At 50.6% G+C, this 19,334-nt stretch overlaps 2 protein-coding genes and 1 long non-coding RNA gene across 7 annotated transcripts; 1 reads left to right on the forward strand and 2 right to left on the reverse strand.

The window, feature by feature from the left end:
• Positions 1 to 1,056: 1,056 nt before the first annotated feature.
• On the reverse strand, positions 1,057 to 5,365 carry LOC139802811 (uncharacterized). The gene is made up of 3 exons (XR_011728797.1): positions 5,256 to 5,365; positions 4,741 to 4,830; positions 1,057 to 3,289 (listed from the first exon to the last, which is right to left on the reverse strand). It is a non-coding gene; the product is annotated as an uncharacterized lncRNA (long non-coding RNA).
• Positions 4,976 to 11,030, forward strand: GNPDA1 (glucosamine-6-phosphate deaminase 1). 4 transcript variants are annotated; one of them, XR_011728796.1, is made up of 7 exons: positions 5,012 to 5,352; positions 5,431 to 5,532; positions 6,651 to 6,833; positions 7,425 to 7,609; positions 8,285 to 8,459; positions 8,709 to 9,033; positions 10,246 to 11,030. XR_011728796.1 is itself a non-coding variant. In XM_071758309.1 (6 exons), the coding sequence occupies exons 1-6, from the start codon at positions 5,229 to 5,231 to the stop codon at positions 8,804 to 8,806; spliced, it is 867 nt and encodes a 288-aa protein (XP_071614410.1). In that variant the 5' UTR covers positions 4,976 to 5,228; the 3' UTR covers positions 8,807 to 9,782. The 4 variants fall into 4 exon arrangements, 1 of the variants encoding a protein (XP_071614410.1); XR_011728795.1 differs by lacking the exon at positions 10,246 to 11,030 and adding an exon at positions 9,821 to 9,968; XR_011728794.1 differs by lacking the exon at positions 10,246 to 11,030 and adding an exon at positions 9,533 to 9,782.
• Positions 10,725 to 19,059, reverse strand: RNF14 (ring finger protein 14). Of its 2 annotated transcripts, none has more exons than XM_071758307.1 (9): positions 18,969 to 19,059; positions 17,997 to 18,154; positions 17,381 to 17,543; positions 16,785 to 16,936; positions 15,960 to 16,457; positions 14,349 to 14,577; positions 13,172 to 13,344; positions 12,544 to 12,674; positions 10,725 to 11,792 (listed from the first exon to the last, which is right to left on the reverse strand). In XM_071758307.1, exons 3-9 carry the CDS (start codon positions 17,532 to 17,534, stop codon positions 11,732 to 11,734), a joined length of 1,398 nt encoding a protein of 465 aa, XP_071614408.1. In that variant the 5' UTR covers positions 17,535 to 17,543; positions 17,997 to 18,154; positions 18,969 to 19,059; the 3' UTR covers positions 10,725 to 11,731. The 2 variants fall into 2 exon arrangements, with proteins under 2 accessions (XP_071614408.1, XP_071614409.1); XM_071758308.1 differs by having other exon boundaries at positions 17,997 to 18,197.
• Between the last annotated feature and the right edge of the window lie 275 nt (positions 19,060 to 19,334).

A 19,334-nucleotide genomic window follows, 5' to 3' on the forward strand; every position in this document is an offset into this window, starting at 1 on the left:
CGCCCGCGGGGACGGGCCTGGGGCTCCGGGGCAGCGCCGGCAGGACCGGGAGATGCTCCGGGGGTGGGCGGAGGGGAGCGAGGGGAGACCCGCAGACATCCCGGAGACATCCCGGAGACATCCCGGAGACATCCCGGAGCCAGGGACTGATGGGGGCCTGGTTCCGATGGGGGCCTGGTTACAGTATGGGCCTGGTTCCGATGGGGGCTTGGTTATGATATGAGCCTGGCTCCGATGGGGGCCCGGTTCTGATGGGGGTCTGGTTCCGATGTGGATCTGGTTCCACTGGGGGCCCGGTTCCAGTGTGTGCCTGGCTCTGATGTGGGCCTGGTTCCGATGTGGCCCCGTTACAATGTGGGCCCAGTTCTGATGAGCGCCCAGTTCTGATAGGGGCCCAGCTCCAATGTGGGCTTGGCTATGATATGGTCCTGGTTCTGATGTGGGCCTGGTTCCGATGGGCCCAGTTCCCTGCCAGCCTGTGGGAGCTGAGGAAGCCCACAGGGTGTGTGTACCCCAGGTGTGTTCCGGAGCAGCGCCTGTTCCCAGTGAAAGCCTCCAAAAAGTGTTAAAAAGAAAGCTGTGGAATCCTCGGGAAAGCAGCAGTGCCCCCCAGGACACTCAGAAACCACCAGTCCTGGGCCAGGCGAACCAGAACCTGGGCTCAGACATTGTCACCAATGTCACCTTTAAGGTCCAACCATTCCTCTGGCTCCACCACGCACGGTGCTAAACCATATTCCCATCCACCACATCCACATCTTTTGTGGTGGATATTACTCTGCATAATGTAATATGCAGTCTGTGTAACCTTTATTTTTTACCTCTGCAGTTCAGCTGAACCCCCACATCAATCCCTGAGGTTGATGAGGATTCAATAAAAGGATGAGGATTAAATAAAAGGATTAAATTCAGGATGAGGAAGGCTGAATCAGCCCTGCTGGGATTCCAAGCTGCAAACTGAGAGACTTCCAAGCTTTGAAACCTTGAGGATGGTTTTGAACTGCCTGCTTGCTCCTAAGCACAACCTAAATGCTTGTTATTCACTACCACGACCACTTTGGATTATTTTTATTTTTATTTTCCAAGATTCTGCCTTTCCAGGAGTAGCTAGTTCACTGCTGCCTTAGGGAGGTGAAGGAGAGGCAGGAATCATAAAGGATTTTAGCCAGGAATAACCTCAAAGAGTGACTCCTGAGAAATGGTGGAGACTTGAGTTTTCCTGCAAGACCCCTGTATTTGAAGGAATTTGAGCACTGGTTTCACCTTTCCCCAATTTTCACAACTTGCACGGAGAATCCCGAGTTGCTGTTGAGGTGGGATTAAATCCCTAAGTAAGGCTGTAGCCACAGTGATAATGAGCTGGACATTGATTGACTTGGACTTCATAGGGGCTAAAATAAGAAGCAAGCTGTGCATGTCCTCCAAAGATGCTGCCAAATATCCTGAAGAAAAGGTAAAACTGTTTGCCAGGGCCGTTTTGGGGCCAGCTGGAGGCAAATCATCACCCAGTGAGGCCAGCTAATAATTCAGGAGAATTAATGGCAATTTTTTTCCAGCTGCTTTCCATGGATGGGTTTGATTTCCTTAGGTGGGAAGCTCTGTGCTGTGGTTACAGAGCATGGCTGGTTCTGCTCCTGTTTGCCATGTTTTCCTCCAGTGCAGAATGTCTTTGCTCCCAAGAGACTTTCTGAGGCTTGAAGTCACTGCTTTTTAGGGATTTCTGCTGTGTCCTGAAAGGAATTGGAAGTATTGCAGAATAGGAGCAGAGTGAGTCTGCTGAAATCCCAGCACTCCACAAGTGTTCCTTGAATTGCTGTGTGGGGCTGAGCAATGAAGGGAACACTGCTCTTCCCAATAAATATTGAACCCTAAAAGCTAAATAATAAACCTTAGAGGCAGGCAGGGCCTTTTAAAGCACATTTCAACAGGATCCTCCTTCTCATTCTGGTGCTAAATGACCCAATTAAGAAAGAAGCAAAAGCAAAACATTCACATCAGCTGAGGGGGGAAATTTTACCTCTGAAGCTTTCCAGTTTAAGGGCTGCAACTGGTTAAGAAAATGTCACTGGGATGGGGAGGTGTTGTTCACTAAAAACCTGGATTATCCACCCCTTCACAGTGCTGGGCTCAAGGAAGATGGGAATGGGTCTGATCCAATGGAAACTTCCCCCATGCTGCCCCAGAAACCCAGACAGGAACTCAAGAAGAATTCAAGAAGAATTCAAGAAGAACTGGAGGGTTGGGGTGTGCAGATCTCTCAAGTCTTGTTCCCACCCCATGGAACCAGAGAGACCACACAGCACCCTCAGTTGTGTCATTAGGCTGAAGAGATTTGCTGAGGATGAAGAAGTGCTGCCTAGCAGGTGTTCCTCCCAAAAACATCCTGGAAAGCTTCTGCAACAGGGAAAATGCATGGGAAGGACAAGAAGCAGGAGCTGGGGCTCTCATACACAGTTAATTTTTTATGCAGTCAATTGTTTCCAGCAATCTACTGAAAGGAAATTAATTTTACTCTGAGACACCACTGCTCCACCTTGATGCAGCTTCTTAAGATCCTGTACTCTGTATCTCAGAGCATTTGAATCATCTTGCTGGTACTGACAGTACAATATTATCTCAGGTTGGTTGCAACCCATGTTATCAGTCTTGCTATTGAGGTCAGGCCCTCACTTTCTGGTTCTGCTGCTTTTTTTTGGGTTGTTGTTACAACAAAAGCCACTCAGTCACGTTGCTGCAATGAGGAACAAAACCCCACAGGGTTTTTACCAGAGCTCCTGCCCTGGTGTGGCCCCCAAAAAACTGCCAAAAAACTGGGATTTGAGTGCTGCTGGGAAAGCCAAGCAGGGAGCTGGGCTTCCAGAAAAGAGCAGCTTCCCTCCAGATCTGTCCACTGTGGCATCTTCTGTCTCCTTCTAAACAGGGGTGAGAAGGTAAGTGGAACGTGCTGGAGCAGATGGTGGATATCAAAAAAGGCTCTTTAATTACAGGATTTGGAGAAAGGGTGCTTTATGAAGATAATTTTTTCATTCTTGCTTTTTTTTTTTTTTTCAGGAAAAATATTCCCAGTGCTCCCAGGCAGCTCCCAGTGGTGAAAGGCCTGGTCTCTGAGCACTGTTGACTCTAATCACTTGACAGAGAAAAAGAAAATGCTGTGCTTGTTAGAACCCCTTGGTTAAACTTCAACTTCTTCTGCAGATGAGTGTTTGTTTCCTTCCATCTGCTGCCTTTGCAAGGAAGAAAAATCAGCCTGTTCAGATACCAGGAAGTTCTTCAACATTTGAACAGCGAGCTGTAAAGGCAGAAACAATACCATGCATAAATTATCATACCTAAAAATACCCTGCATGCTAGTCACACGTCTAACCCAGCCCTGGAGCAATTCCTAAGGAACATGAAGGATGCAGATCCAGGGGATGTGGGCAGAGCAGGGCAGCTGTGGTGCCAGATGCATGTTGCTCTCTCTCTTGCACCACTGTAGTTTTTTTCCTCTCATAAAAACACATTTTGCTCTCTCTGGGAGCTGCCTCCTACATCTTTGTGCACCCTTTCTGCCAAAGCCACGGGAAACTAAATCAAACCCCACAAAACTGCATTTAAACCAAACCCATCCAGGCCCTGGGATGCTGTGGGAGCAGTGTGGTGGGATGCTGATCCCCAAATGCAGCAGCTGGGATGGATGGGGCAAAATGCAGTAAAAAAGGCAAAGCAAGGGGGGGAGGATGGGTGTTTGCAGGCAGACAGAGCTGATTGTCACCCCTGGGGGGGACACAGCTGTCACCGTGTGGCTGTGGGAAGTCCACAGTGCATCCCTTGCAATCCCAAGGACTGGCTTTCCAGACAGCCGCGTTTCCATGGCAACGCCGAGAGATCCATGGGGATATCTGCAGCATGGAAGCTGCAGGAAGGGGGAATGTGTGCGGGATTTGCTCAACAAATGCCCTCACGATACTGAACGGACCGAAGCAGCCCCGGGATGGGGACCATCCAGATCTCATCCCTATTGTCCCCCCCATCCCAAGTGGGGGCCCAGGAACCCAGCCCCACCATCATTCCCAGCAGTGTCCATGGGTCTGCCACACCCATCTGATCCCGATGGGAAAAGTGGGAGAGCTGTTTCACCCCGAGCCAAGCCCGGGATGCTTGGAGGAGCCCTGAGGATGCCACTGCTGTCACCAAAACATTTTCCACACGGGGTGCTCCCTGGGTCTGTAATAACCACCTGGATATTCCCAGCATTCCCATCCAAAGGCAAACCACACCAGGACTGCTCAGCATCCACAGTCAGACACTATCAAGAGCACTCAGCCTCTCTCCAGGTTGTTTAAATTATTAAAGTAAGAAGGGACTGCACGGGCTGGATCCCAGCAAAGTACCGGGCATTTTCCTTCCTTTTAATGGAAGTGCAAAGCTGTCAGAATTTGAAGGAAAATGGGAGGGGATGGAGTGGCTCAGAGTGGCTGAAGGGCTGGGTCAGAGACAGGGACACCTCAGAAAGGTGAAGAAATCAGGACATTTAACCTGCTGCCCTTTCAATATTTGAGGAAAACGCGTATTTGAGGTTGTTCAGTCTGGAGATGAGAAGGCTCTGAGGAGACCTTATTGTGGCCTTCCAGTATCTGAAGAAAGATGGGGAGGGATTTTTTAGGCTGTCAGGTAGTGACAGGACCAGGAGGAATGGATTCCAAATGGAGGAGGGGAGATTTATATTGGATATTAGGAAGAAGTTCTTAAGTTCCTTACCATGAGGGTGGCGAGGCAGTGTCCCAGGTTGCCCAGAGGGGTGGTGGCAGCCCCATCCCTGGAAGTTTTTAATGGATGGAGCAACCTGGGCTGGTGGCGGGGAATTAAAGGTCCTTTTGAACCCTGAAAATTCTACGATTCCACTCTTATTTCCATTTGAAACCCGAACCGTGGCCCCGTCCTCCCTCAGCGCCGGGGTCCGCGCTGGAGCCGCCGCCGCCGCCGTCAGGGGCGGGAACGGGGAGGGGTGGGGGGGAGGCGGTTCTGTGGGCTCGGGTCCGCCCTGAGGTGAAGTTTTGTGTCTGTCTGTGTGTCTGTCCGTGTCTGTGTGTGTCTGTCCGTGTGTCTGTGTGTGTCTGTGTGTCTGTCTGCCGGTGTGTCAGCCGCTCTCCGTCTCCCTCGCTCTGTGTGTGTGTGTAAGATGGCGCCGTAGCGCCAGTTCCCCTCAGGTCGTTCCTCCTCCTCCTCCTCCCCCTCTCACCCCCGCCATGAAGCTGATCATCCTGGACACCTACGCTCAGGCCAGCGAATGGGCCGCCAAATACATCCGGAACCGCATCGTCCATTTCGGACCGGGACCGGGACGCTTCTTTACTTTGGGGTTGCCCACAGGTAAGGTTCGAGGGGGGACGACAGGTCCGGGCCCTTTCCCGCCGCCGCTCCCGGGCTGAGGCGTTGGGTTCCCCGCAGGCAGCACTCCGCTGGGCTGCTACGGAAAACTGGTGGAATACTGCAGGAACGGGGACCTCTCCTTCAAGTACGTGAAAACCTTCAACATGGACGAGTACGTGGGTGAGTGAGCGGTGCCGGGGGGTTCGCTGGCTCTTTGTATCGTATATCGCGACATTGCTGAGGGGAAGGGGGGGGTGGGCGCCAGAAGATCCCTGCTGGAAACTGTGAGAAGGGTGATTTAAGGTAAAAAGGATCAAATCTGCGTGAGTTGAAGGGGACAGCGTGAAAAAAAAATAGGAGAAATGTAGCAAGAGGATCAAGGGACAATGCCGTAAAACTTGAGGGGAGATAGGGCTGAGATATTTGGAAGAAATTCTTATTTATGAAGGTGCCCAGAGGAGCTGTGGCTGCTCCATCCCTCTCCCAGCCCAGGTTGGATGGGGCTTGGAGCAGCCTGGGCTGGGGGAGGTGTCCCTGCCATGGCAGAGGGGTTGGATCCAGGGGGTCCTGAAGGTCCCTTCCAACCCAAACTGTTCTGTGATCCTAAATCCCAAGGAGCATCAGGTTTTTACCTGGGCTGGGGTATTGACCAAGGAAGGATCCATCAGATCACTGGGAGGTGGGATGGTGTGCAGGCTTTTACCCTTTGCTCAGGGTTGTAAAGGTCACTTTAGCTCCAGGTCCCTCACAAGGGCTGCTGTTTTGCCCTTCCATAACCATAACCTGTTCAGATAGCAAAAGACTGATTTATGAAGCTGTGATGAAACAGCCACTTCAGAAGAAAGAGTACAGAGAGATCAGTGGGCAAGCCTAAAGCTCCAAAGGTGAAAAACACACAGGCTAAATGTTTGCTAAAGTTAGTTTTGTTCTGGTTGAGAAGTTTTTCTGTGGACAACCCTCATCAAGCAGCATTAAGGAATAGGCAGTCCAGTTTGTAGCATTCAGGGGGGAAAAGAAACATGCAGTAAGTTATTTCCCAAGCTTCTGCACAACCATTTAATTGCCTTTGCTAAGACAAACTGGTAGGAATGCTGAACAGGTTGTAACAGATGAGGCACAGTGCCTGTCTGCTTCTCAGGAGTATCTGTCCCTGTTAATATGAGCCTGTGGTGATTGATTTAATTTTGCTGTTTGGGGAGATAAAAACAACTCGTGGAAGTTGAGGGGGGTCAGAGGGAGGAGTGGTTTCTGTCGAGTGTGATATTCTCTCAGCTGGTCTCATTCCTCTGTGTGCCCAGGTCTGCCCAGAGAACACCCAGAAAGTTACCACTCCTTCATGTGGAATAACTTCTTTAAGCACATTGACATCTCACCAGAAAACGTTCACATCCTGGATGGAAATGCTCCTGATCTGCAGGCAGAGTGTGATGCATTTGAGGATAAAATCCAAGCAGCTGGAGGCATTGAACTCTTTGTTGGAGGTGAAACCCCACAGGACTATGAGGCTCTCTAAGCACTGCCTTTCCTCCACCAGCTAGCTCAGGTTTTATCAGGATTGTGCCTTGGCAGGGCAGCTCAGTGGGTTTGCAGTGACAGCCACCCATACCCCATCACCCTGGGTGCTCCTGTGCTGGCAGCCTGGCCTTCCCATGCACCCATTTTAGGCATTTCAGTCCAGGGAGTGAATTGTTCAGGAAAGGATCAGCAGGAGACACAGGCAGGGCTGGAATTGCACCCCATGCAAAATGGGATTTTCCAGTGCTGAGAGGGAACTGCTGGGAGCAGTCAGAGCCTCTGAACCATCAGGAGCTCACCACAAGCTTTCCCCATCAGTTTCCCTTAGGATTCTGTCATCATCTTCTTTTCCCAGCACAGTTAGGGAAGAGTCCCTGTGGGTTTCAGAGGAGGCTTTTGCTGACCTTCCTCTCAGAAACAAGTTAGAGCCTGAGCAGAAAGATTGCACGTGTGTTTTTCTCTGATCTGTATCTCCCCCTGGAAGCTGAGAGTGCCTCTGGCTCTGCCTCCTGCAGCCAGCCCTGCAGCCACTGACCTCTTGTCCCCCTCTGTCACAGGGATTGGCCCTGATGGTCACATTGCCTTCAACGAGCCTGGATCCAGCCTGGTGTCCAGAACACGAGTCAAGACCTTGGCTATGGACACAATCCTGGCTAATGCCAGGTTCTTTGATGGTGACCTCTCCAGAGTCCCCACCATGGCTCTGACAGTGGGAGTGGGCACTGTCATGGATGCCAGAGAGGTTAGGAGAGAAGTCAGAGCACACAGCAGCTTCAGCTGAGCTTCTGGAGCAGCCCGGGCTGATCTGTGAGCAGCATTGCACCCTGCTGGCCTAGGCCAGCTCCTGCTTTTCCTGACACAGGCAGCCCAGTGCCTGAAGGGCTCTGCTTCTGGTTTTCTGCTCTACTGACACATTCCTGTAAGCATGCAGTGGAGCTGTGAACCACAGGAAAAGTTTTGGGTGCAGTGGAGCTCTGAACCACAGGAAAAGTTTTGGGTGCAGTGGAGCTGTGAACCACAGGGAAAATTTGGGTGCAGTGGAGCTGTGAACCACAGGAAAAGTTTTGGGTGCAGTGGAGCTGTGAACCACAGGAAAATTTTTGGGGGGAGAAACTGAGCTGGGGAAATGAAGGCAAGAAGCCCCCATGGGCTTGGTGTGTGGGATGGCTTTTAACTGAGCCCATCCCTGGATTGGAACTTCACTCTCAGTGTGCTGGTGCTCAGCAGGGCAGCTCCAGGTGCCCAGAGCACTGCAGTGACTCCTCAGGCTGACAAAATGCAGGCAGGGCCAGCAGGAGACAGGGTGCAGGGCAATGCCTTGGGGGGGATGAGGGACAGGGACCCCATCCAGGGCTCAGCAGGGTGTGGGGGTGCTCCCTCTGTCTGCCAGCCCCTCACTGCCTCTCTCTGTGTCCAGGTGATGATTCTTATCACAGGAGCCCACAAAGCCTTTGCTCTCTACAAAGCCATTGAGGAGGGGGTCAACCACATGTGGACAGTGTCTGCCTTCCAGCAGCACCCCAACACTGTGTTTGTGTGTGATGAGGATGCCACGCTGGAGCTCAGGGTCAAGACAGTCAAATACTTCAAAGGTGAGTGCTTGAGCAGCCCAGGCAGCTGTGTTACTCCAGGTTTGCAGTGGCACAAACCATGCTTTGCATCTGATGTTTCTGTTTAATCAGCCCCTTGAGGAGTGTGGTCCTGAAATGCCACAGCTGAGGTGTACAGGGATGGCAAAAGTCCAGATGTTTACCTGAAAGACAACTCCAGTGATGCCTCAGTTGTGAATGAGTGTTCCTTTGGTTTGCCTCCTGAAATCATCTTTTTCCTTGCTGCATCAGGTTTAATGCTGGTTCACAACAAGCTTGTGGAACCCTTGTACAGCATGAAGGAGATGGGAGCAGAGCAAAGCCAAGCTAAGAAGCCATACAGTGATTAATGCCCCTGCTCAGAGGAGTGCTGAACCAGCCCTTCTGTTGAAAACCAGCTGTGGAAACCAAGGGAATTGCTGCAGAAAGCCCTGGCATAATTGTTCTTCAATTAGCAAACTGATTGTGTGCTCACTTCATTAAGAGGACAGATGCCCAACACCTGCCTTAATGAACCAAATGAGGATGGGATCAGACACCCTGCTCCACAAGCTGCTGCCACTCACTTCCTCTGAAGGTAAAGTCAACAGAAAATGAGTTGTTTCATCCAGGAAGCTACTGTAATGGTGTGGGGTGAAGGCCCCAAAACTCCACTGTGAAGATACCTGGGACTCCAGTGTTGCAGAAAGCACCTGGGTGCTCCCTTTGGGATCTGTTCCTTGCAGTTAGGACAAATACCTGGGGTGTCACTCCCCCTCCACCAAACACTCTGACTTTGTAGGAATTTCCAGTGGGAACTGGGGTTGTTCAGCCTGTAGAAGGGAAAGCTGCACTGAATACTGCAGTTTATCTTCAGTTTACACACCTGTGGGGTTTTCTGTGTTGTCCCCCAAGCAGCCTCCCAGGTTCCATGTCAGGCTGGGATTTTCTGTGCTTGATGAGGTACTCCAGGGGCTGGAGCTCACCCAGGGGCTGGAGCTGTTCCCATGACACAGAACTGGTTTCTCTCCATGCTGCTCAGTTTGTGGCAGGGCAGAGCCTGAAGCAGGGACTTCTCACTCTCTCCCCACTTCCAGAGCTTTGTGTTGCTCCAAGGAAATGCCAAATAAGTCTCCAAAGAAACCCTTCCCTCTGGCCTGTGGTTTATTGCAGAAACCCCACAGCAACCCTCTGGCAGTCCCAAAACTTGATTCCTGGGTTTCCTGTCAGACCCTCACACGAGGGGCAAGAGAGCCTGGGGAGAATTCATTGTCTTTATGCAGAAACTCTGTAAGTTCTTGCTCTGCACTGTAACTTCCTACAGTAAATGTCTTAATTTTTTCCTAACTGTCTCTGCTGCTGACTGCTTGTGAAACCTGGGACAGCTCATGGGGCTGAGCTGGGCTCCTGATGTCATTTTGAAGAGAAACCCACGACCTTCAGAGCAGGGCCAAGGCCTCTCAGCCTGCACAGGATTTCTCTTGGCACCTGGAGCCAGAGCAGTTTGGTGAAAGCAGCAACTGCTGCTCCCTGCTGCCTTCTCCACCAAGCACCTGCTCTGGCTCTGTCCTGCCAGGCAGCAGCTGTTCCCTGGCAAAAACTGGAGATCTTTAAAAAAAAAAAAATTAAAAAGAGGAGGTCACAGCTCTCTCCCCAGTACCACAAAATGTCTGCAGGTGATCAGTGCAAGCACAGGAACAGGGAAGGGGAGGGAAAAGCTGGGGAAGCAGCTCTGTGCCTGCCCTGCTCTCTGCCCTTCTGCCCCTTTGCAGCACCAGCTGATTGTCCTACAAACACCTCCTCCATCCAGGCAGGAAAACGGGGCTGAAGGAATTGCCTCTCCCCCCTGCCCAGGGAGCCAGCTGAGGAAGAAACCCCCTCCCCAAAAGCTCCTGAAAGCATTCAGAGGGAGCGGTGCTCCCAGCCCCCTCCTCTCCATCCAGGGCTTGGATCTTTCTCCCAGGAAAAGGCAGAGCTCTCTGCAGACACAAACCCACCCTGGGCCCCCCCAGGGCTCTGTCCCCCTGACCTCTGCTGCCACCCCCGTGCCACAATGAAGACAACCCAGGAGACAACTGCATTTACTGCCTTAAAGTGAATTTAGTGCATGTGAAAGGTGCAGGAAATTACAATTTGAATCCAGAGACAACATCAGCTTTCCCAACACACCATCCTACAGCCTAAACCACAGCAAGAGACCCGTGCTCACCATCTCATCTTTCTAATCCCTGCCAACTCCAAGAGTACAGACTCCACCCTCTGCCAAAGGAATGACACAATCAGCACTCGTTTTGCCCAGATATCCCACAATAAATTTATTTACTGTCAGTCAAAACTGAGTGAGAGGCATTCACCTTGGGTTTCTGGAGAGTCTCCCAGCTCCTGAGCTATCCATCCAGACCCTGCTCTTGGTTTTAACCACAGCACATGCAGTTTTAATTTAATAATAGATTTTTAGACCATTCTGCAAGAGGAAAAATCTTCTACAAAAATCAGTGGTTCCCTCCAGTAATTACTTCTGTGCTCACCAATCTCCTTACTGAGCTTTTAGGGGAAACAATTTGGTTTTTGCAACATTCTGAAGTGCAAAAGTGGTGGGGAAAAAAAAAAAAGGCTCTAGTCCAGAAGGAAAACCATCAACTAATCAATTTTTTTTTTTTATATGAAGAGCTAGTAAAAAATAAATCACTTCATCATCTGAGAAGACAAAGTAATTTTCAGTATCTTGAAAAATTCAAGTTAATCACAACCAAGTCCCCCCCCCAGAAGTGTTCCAAGATCTGACTGAGACTTTGCAGCCTCTCACTTGGCCACGTGCTCTGTTCCTGGCCTCAGAGCTCCTCACTCTCAGGATGAGGAGAGGAAACCTGAGGGGACACAAGAGCAACACTGAGAGGACTCAAACTCAGTTCAGTTCCTAGAAATTCCTAGGAATTGGCTCTCCCTAAAGGGAACCCCCCAAAATAGTTTTCTGATGTGGGGCTTGAGCTTTGTTCCTTTGCTTTAGGAAAAGGGGCACCTCTCAGGATGTATTTTTCCAGTACCTTTCCAACTTCTGCCAGCTTGTACTCAACAATCAGTGTCATTTTTAGGGCTTTCCATGGTGATCCTGACCCCAGGATGGGTGAAATGTTCTCCTTTGGTTTTGGCAACAGGCTCTGAAGTGTCAGGATCCTGCAGGGCAAGGGAGTTACCACTCTTCTACCAGAAAATGGAAGTGAAAAGCAAACCAACTTGACACAAAAATGGAAAGCATCTGCCTCTGGTTTGTTCAGCTTTTTGTTGCCAGAGAAAAGTCAGAAGTCTTCATCTTCAGCTTCCTGGAACTCCCCATCAGTGTGCAGGGCTTGAAACAACCTGCAGGGCAGCCAGTTATTTACATCAGGATGCAATAAAAAGTGGAATGTATTAAAGAAAGAAAAAAACCCAACCCCAATATCAATCTAAATGTGGCCAAAAAGACCAAAGCAGCAAATTTCAGTGTATTTTTGTCAGCATCACAAACCATCTGCACTGCAATCCTCAAAATTAACAGAAATATTGACTGCCTGTGACAGCAAGAGGTTTGACAGGATTTCTAGGCAGGGGCAGAGAGGGACAAAAGGGAAGAAAAAGTTGTTTTGGTTTTCTTTTTAAAGAACAGATGATCTTGGGGAGAGGTTAAGCTGAACTCAATGAAAAAGGAACATGAAAAACAGGAAAACAGAGGAGGAAGTGACAAAATTATGGTTGGGAGGAGAGGGAATGGTGAAAAAGAAAGGCCAAGAATGAGGAAAAAAATTAAAAACCTGTCAGGCACATCTATTACAACTGAGTGGAGGATTGAGTAAACTTCTGATATTTTGATCCTTTTCTATGCAGCACAGGGACAGGCCCAGAATTTTTTTCCTGGGGTTTAAACCAAAAGTTCTTAAAAAGCAAAAGCATGTCCCAAATGACTCCTGATTTTATTGTGTCAGGTCCCTGTAAAGCTTAAACACTGGAGAGAGGAAACTGCTTCTCCAGCTTTACAGCCCCAATAGCATTCAAGGGAACAATAACCTGGGAGAGAGTGTAAGAAAAAAGCAGAAAAAAGAAAAAATCAGTGCAGAAATATTTGTAACTGTACCTATTGAAGCAGGGGGAGGCTGGGTCACTGAAGTGCCTGTAGGGGTTCACCCTGGAGAGAGAACCCATGCAGAGCCAGCAGAAATACTGCATGCAGCCTGTGCAGGTCATTTTGTTACACCCATCCAGCTTCTGCCAGGGGAAGGGAGCAAGAAATAGCAATAAATCACAAATAATCAAGAAATAATAACAAAACCATGCCAGGTCTGTCCCTCAGGACCACAGCTAACCAGCACCTGGCAGCAACATTTCTTGACTTTCTTTCAAAAGAATCAGGAGCTGGACTCACAGGGCTGGAAACTGCCTGGAACAAACACTGGGAATCAGAACTTCCCTGAAATTGGTTTTATTCCCCAATGGCCTGAAGGACGTGGGAAACAAAGGGATCCACATGGATCCCTGCCCATCCTGGATCTTTTTATCTCTGGAGTCTGAACACCACTCCTCATTTACTCAAATCTCTGAGCTCCAGGATCATCCCCTCCTTTTCTCCACAGCAACTGGAATGTTCCTTTCCCATTCCCTAGAAATTTTCCTTTTGGGTGAACTTGGAGGCTACAAATCCACCTCTGTTCCAGAACTGCCTTAATTCACCCTGGTTTTCCTTAGGAATTCTGACCTGCTCTTACCTCTATGGGAGTGCCACAGCAAGGACAAGACTTGGAATTCTTTTCCAGCCATTCCTTGCTCTCCATCTCCTCCAGGGCTTTCTGGATCACTCGTTTCCCGTAGCGTTGTTCCAGGAACCTCTTGGTTGCCTCATCTGCTTCCAGGTACTCATTCCGTAGATCCATCAGTTTCTCTGGGGAACAAAAGAAAGCAAGGAAAACCTGAACAAACCAACTTTTTTAATATCTGTTTAATATATTCCATACCTCCTCTATAAAGCAGCCCAGCTGGGAGCAGCACTCACTGTTCTCCAAGGAATTCTTCCCAAAAAAAACCCAACACAATTAATTAAAAGGTAAAACATTACCTAGGAGATGAGAATATTAAACCCTTCTACCTCAACATTCAAGAGGTTTGCACTGTAAAGGAGATGAAATGAGAAATCTGAAGTGGACTGAAGAATGGAAATGTTTTTGCTGAGCATGCACTTGAGGGAAGCTTGGATGGGTTCTGAGGCCAGAGAAGATCCTGCCCCATTCCAACCTCAACTCTGCAGTGGATTCCCAGGAAAAGGGTAAAAAAAAACAGGGTAAAAACCAAAATAATTCTTCCCCTGGACTCTCAGCACTTGGCAGTCAGCCTGGAGAAGAGGAGGCTCAGGGGAGACCTCATCACTCTCTACAACTCCCTGAAAGGAGGTTGGAGCCAGGGGGGGTTGGGCTGATATCAGTGGGACAAGAGGGCATGGACTAAAGAATTTTTTCCTAATATCCAACCTAAACCTCCCCTGGCAGAGCTGAAGCTCTGCCAGGGGAGGTTTAGGTTGGATATTAGGAAAGGATTTCTTTATGGAGAGGGTGGAATGGGGAGACCTTGGAATGGGCTGCCCAGGGAAGGGGTGGATTCTCCATCCCTGGAGATATTTCAAAAGAGCCTGGATGTGGCACTCAGTGCCATGGGCTGGGAACCACGGGGGGAGTGGAGCAAGGGTTGGACTTGATGAGCTCTGAGGTCCCTTCCAACCCAGCCCATTCTGTGATCCTATGATCTTAGGGACTCTCTGGAGTGTCCTCAAGGGGCAACTTTTGAATTTCCAGCACCCACCCCAAACCCCTCTGCCCGCTCCCGAGCGCCGTTCCCACCTCCCAGCTTCCCTTGGAGGAATTCCTGCTCCCTTTCTGGAAGCCAGAGCCTCACCTGCAGTGACTTTGCAGGGGGACACCCCGTGGTAGGTCATTCTGCAGAGGGTGCAGAAGGCATAGTTGCAGCAGGAGCAGATGGCCATGGTGCAGCCTGGCTCCTGCATCACCGGGGTCTGGCAGCCGGGCCGCGGGCAGTACACCACGTCTGCCATCAGGTCCAGGCTGGACTGCAGCAGCAGCCGGTCGTATCGGGCAAAGAGCTGCTCCCCAACCAGCTCCTTCACCTGAGGAAAAAGGCAAAAAAAAGATCCACGGGTGTTTCGGGGCTCTGAGAGCTCCAGGGAAAAGCTGGGGGACTGGGAAATGGGGGCATGAAGGGGATATCGGGGATGGAGAGGCTGAGGAGTTGGGAGGGTTCAGCATGGAGAGGAGGAGCTGCCTTCCTGAAGGGAACCTAGAGAAGGACTTTTCATAAGGAGTATCCAAGGGAAATGGTTTCAGACTGGAAGAGGTTTAGATCCATGGGTGTTTTGGGGGCCTGAGAGCTCCAGGGAAAAGCTGGGGGACTGGAAAAAAGGGGCACGAAGGGGATATTGGGGATGGAGAGGCTGAGGAGTTGGGAATGTTCAGCATGGAGAGGAGGAGCTGCTTTCCCGTTCCTGAAGGGAAGCTCCAGAAGGACTTTTCATAAGGAATATCCAAGGGAAATGGTTTTAAACTGAAGGAGAAGAGGTTTAGATCCATGGGTGTGTTGGGGGGTCTGAGAGCTCCAGGGAAAAGCTGGGGGACTGGGAAATGGGGGCATGAAGGGGATATTTGGGATGGAGAGGCTGAGGAGTTGGGAATGTTCAGCATGGAGAGGAGGAGCTGCCTCCCAATTCCTGAAGGGAACCTCCAGAAGGCTGGAGAGGGACTTTTCATAAGGAATATCCAGCCACAGGACAAGGGGAAATGGTTTTAAAGTGAAGAAGTTTAGATCCATGGGTGTGTTGGGGGGTCTGAGAGCTCCAGGGAAAAGCTGGGGGTCTGGGAAAAAGGGGCACGAAGGGGATATCGGGGATGGAGAGGCTGAGGAGCTGGGAATGTTCAGCCTGGAGAGGAGAAGATTCCAAGGGGATCTTAGAGCTGCCTCCCAGTTCCTGAAGGGAACCTCCAGAAGGTTGGAGAGGGACTTTTCATAAGGAATATCCAAGGGAAATGGTTTTAAACTGGAGGAGAAGAGGTTTAGGCTGGATCTTGGGAAGAAATTCTTCAGTAGGAGGATGGGGAGACTCTGGAATGGAGAAGCTGTGGCTGTGCCCTCCCTGGAGGTGTTCAGGGCCAGGCTGGATGAGGCTCTGAGCATCCTGGGCTGGATGAGATGCTCCCAAGGTCCCTCCCAACCTCAGCCCCTCTATGATTCCAGGAAAAAGCACCTACACCTGGGATGACTCCACTTTATATTCTCCAGAAGGTCATGAAATCACTCCTGGGGGTGCTACTTCCACCCCAAACTGAGAGCAGGCAGTGTCAGGTGCAACGGGTTCAATGCCAGCACTGACAGAGTGAGCAAAAGATGTGCCCAGAGACCTCTGTGTGGCTGAGTGGGGACAGAACTGTGCCCGTGGCCACCTGGAAAGCCTCACCCCGTGTTGTGTGAAGGAGCAGAACCCTGCCCAGGCCTTACCTGGCCAGGAGTAGCAGCAGCAGAACACTTGGGCTCAGGGCAGTTGAGGCAGTGGACCTGCCCATCCCTGATCTGTATTTCAAAGTAGTCCTTGAGGCAGGCCCTGCAGTACACGTGGCTGCACTCAGGGAAGTACATGCACTCAGAGCCCAGCTTCTCAGAGAAGCAGATGCTGCACAGGAACATCTTGCTGTTGAAGCACTTCCTCCTTTGGGCCTGGTCAAAGTCCAGGATTTCCCTGATCAGGCTCGACAGGGACTCCACATCCTGCACAGCCCTTGCATCCAGGGCTTCTCCAGCTGCAGCTGCAGCACCAGAGCCCTTCTCAGGAGCCCTGCTCTGCCCACCCCCTGCCTGGCACATCTTCAGCTCATAAGGGGAGGAAATATTCAGGTAACTCAGAGTTTCTTCCTTCAGGAACTGCATCCAGGCAAACAGCACCACGCAGCCTCGATTCTCCTCCCAGACGTTGTCCAAGTGCTTGCAAAGAGCACTGAGCTGGGGAAGAAAACAAAAAAAAAACACCCAATAATTCCAGATTTCAGGGAGTTCTGAACAGCTCACAGTTCCTCTCCTTCAGTGCACATTTAGATTTCAAGCTCTGGAATTAAATCTTTAAAATTATATTAATTAAATCTAAATAAATCTTTTATTTAGCCATAAAATACACTTAAAATGCTGCTCAGAGAGGCAAATTTCATCCCTCAGAAGACAGGCCAGCTGAAGGAGCAACACAACCATTTGTGCCTTAATTCCACCCCCCAGAGCACTGCTAATTACCATCCCAAAAACTGTGTGAAAAGGGTTTTTAACTCTTTTGCAAACCTGGGCTTGGGAGAGCCATTTCCCACTGAGGGTGAAGATGGGTGGGGAGGTGGAGGGGTAGTCTGGAGGGAGCTCAAAATGCAGCACCAGGGGGGGCAGGAAGCAAACTGTGCACTCAAAGCTGTTGCTCTGGGGGGTTTCTGTGGCACTGCCTGGAAACAGAGTTTGGGAAATGACAAGAAAATTAACAATTCATGACAGCACCCAACAGACCTCTTTGCATCTGAGAAATTTCTGGGTTTCGTTTATTTTTTTTTTTTTATTCGACCCTAAATCAACTTCTCCAGGGAGTAAAATCCTCTGGGTTTGGGTTTATGTGGTTAAATCAGAAAAAAAACCCCACTACTGGGGAACACTGCACAAAGCAAAGACACTGAGAGGGAAAAAACCAGAAGGAAATTTAATTATTCCAAACTTAATTTGGAATTAACTTAAATGATTCCAAATTCCACTCATCTCTAAACCTTAATGAAATCTGAGGCTGAGGATGGAATCAGCTCCTCAGACACAAACCCCAGCAGTGCCACCAGCCAGGAAAACACCTTGGTAAAAAAAAAAATAATAATTCTGGGATAACACAAAACGTCTCAACTCACCACTCACAAAAATTTTGAAGTTTTGGGGCAACTCCAGACAAATTCTTGTCTCTCCTCCTTGGGCTGACTCTGCTCTCTTGAACTCCTCTTCATCATAGATGCTTGCCAGAGCCAGCAGCTCATCCTCCTGAGCTTCTTTGTCTTCTGCAGACATTTAAATTGTCTGGGGAGCCAACACCAGCCTCGTTAACACGTCCTGCTCAAGCCATTAATTAGGGGCACCTGTTTCATACCCCTGCAATAAGATTTAAACCCCCCCAGCAGCTGATCTAAAGGCCGTGTAAAAAGTAATTAAATTTTTTCACGGGTCGAGGAGACCCGGAGGGATTTCATTTTACAAAGAACACCTTAAAAGAGAAGTGAAAGGTCAAAAAGCAAAGTTTTAAGTGGCTCAAGAACACCCCAAGGGGGTAAAACAGTGCAGTGCAAGTGAGAGAGGGACCTGCTGAGAATGTTTGAGGGGGGAAAATACTGAAAAACAAGGAAAAAGGCAGCAGGAACTGTTAGGAAACAAAAAGCCTTATTTATGATCAGAATTCTGACGGGCATCAATCAGATCCCCCCCGGTGCACCCCTACACCCGTTTTGGGGTCAGAAAACCTCTTTTAGGGGTTACCTTTTCCTGACGACTGCGCAGAGGGGAAGCTGCAAGGGCTGGGGAAAGGCTGGAGAGAGCCCCGGAACATTCCCCTGGGAGAACCCAGCTCAAGGCATGGAAAAACTCCGAGTTTCTCCTCCCCAAAGCGCCCGGAATTCCATCCCCGGGGACACCCCCTGCAGCCAAAGACACAAAAAGGGGCTCAGAGGGATTCGGGTCCTGCAGGGACCCCCTCGGAGCAGACACAGAGGGGATCAGAACGAGCTCTGCTCCTTCTTTTCGGGTTGCTTTTCTGATTTTTTGTTATTATTATTTTTTAGCGGCAGATACTGGGTGCTGTCCGGGAGCTGCCAACGGGGCTGACCCCGGAGCAGGGTAAAGCCCCCAGAAAACCCCCATAAAAAAACCCAGAAAACCCCCAGGGATCCCCCAGAAAACCTCCCCAGGACCCCCCAGAAAAAGCCCAGAAAGACCCCCAGAAAGACCCCAGAAAACCCCCATAAAAAAACCCAGAAAACCCCCCCAAGAAGCACCTCCAGAAAAAGCCCAGAAAGACCCCCAGAAAAAGCCCAGAAAAAAAAAAGAGACCCCAGAAAAAGCCCCAATAAGCCCCCCAGAAAAAGCCCAGAAAACCCCCCAATAAGCCCCCCAGAAAGACCCCCAGAAAAAGCCCAGAAAATACCCCAGAGACCCCCCAGAAAGACTCCCAAAAACCCCAGAAAGCCCCCATAAAAAAACCCAGAAACCCCCTCCAGAAATCCTCCCCTAATGCTGCTGCACCCCCCATGCAGGAAGACGATTCCCGGCCCTTCCCAACCAGCAGAAAAAACCAAAACATAACCGAAAAAAATGTAAATAAATCAAGATTTAAAGAGAAAAGGCCGAATCCCGGGGTCAGGCTCAGGGCTGTAACCCCCAGCCCCGCACCGAAGGGCTCTGCCCCGACACCCCCCACCCCACCCCTCCCCTCCGGGGGCTCCCCGGGGTTACCTGATCCCGGTACCGGGCCGGTACCGCAGGAACCCGGCGGGAAGGAGCGGGGGAAGAACCGGGAATGGGCCCGGAGGCCAAGGGAGCCCCGGCCCCGAGCAGGAGGAGGCCCCGGCCCCGCCGCTCCGAACGGCGGCGACAGCGCCCCCAGCGGGCGGGAGGAACAACAGGAGGGGACGGAGAGGGAGGGGGTCTGGGGGGGTTTGGGGGTTCCTCCGGGGGCTTCATAGGGGGGATTCGTCGGGGGGTTCCTTGGGGGGGTTCTTCCGGGGGTGGTTGAATGGGGGGGGTCAGCAGGGGGTTCCTTCGGGCGTGTCCTCCTGGGGGGCTCATGGGGGGGGGGTCTTCCGGGAGGACTCATGGAGG

This window comes from Heliangelus exortis, chromosome 15 (genome assembly GCF_036169615.1).
Source record: "Heliangelus exortis chromosome 15, bHelExo1.hap1, whole genome shotgun sequence".
Taxonomy (NCBI): domain Eukaryota; kingdom Metazoa; phylum Chordata; class Aves; order Apodiformes; family Trochilidae; genus Heliangelus; species Heliangelus exortis.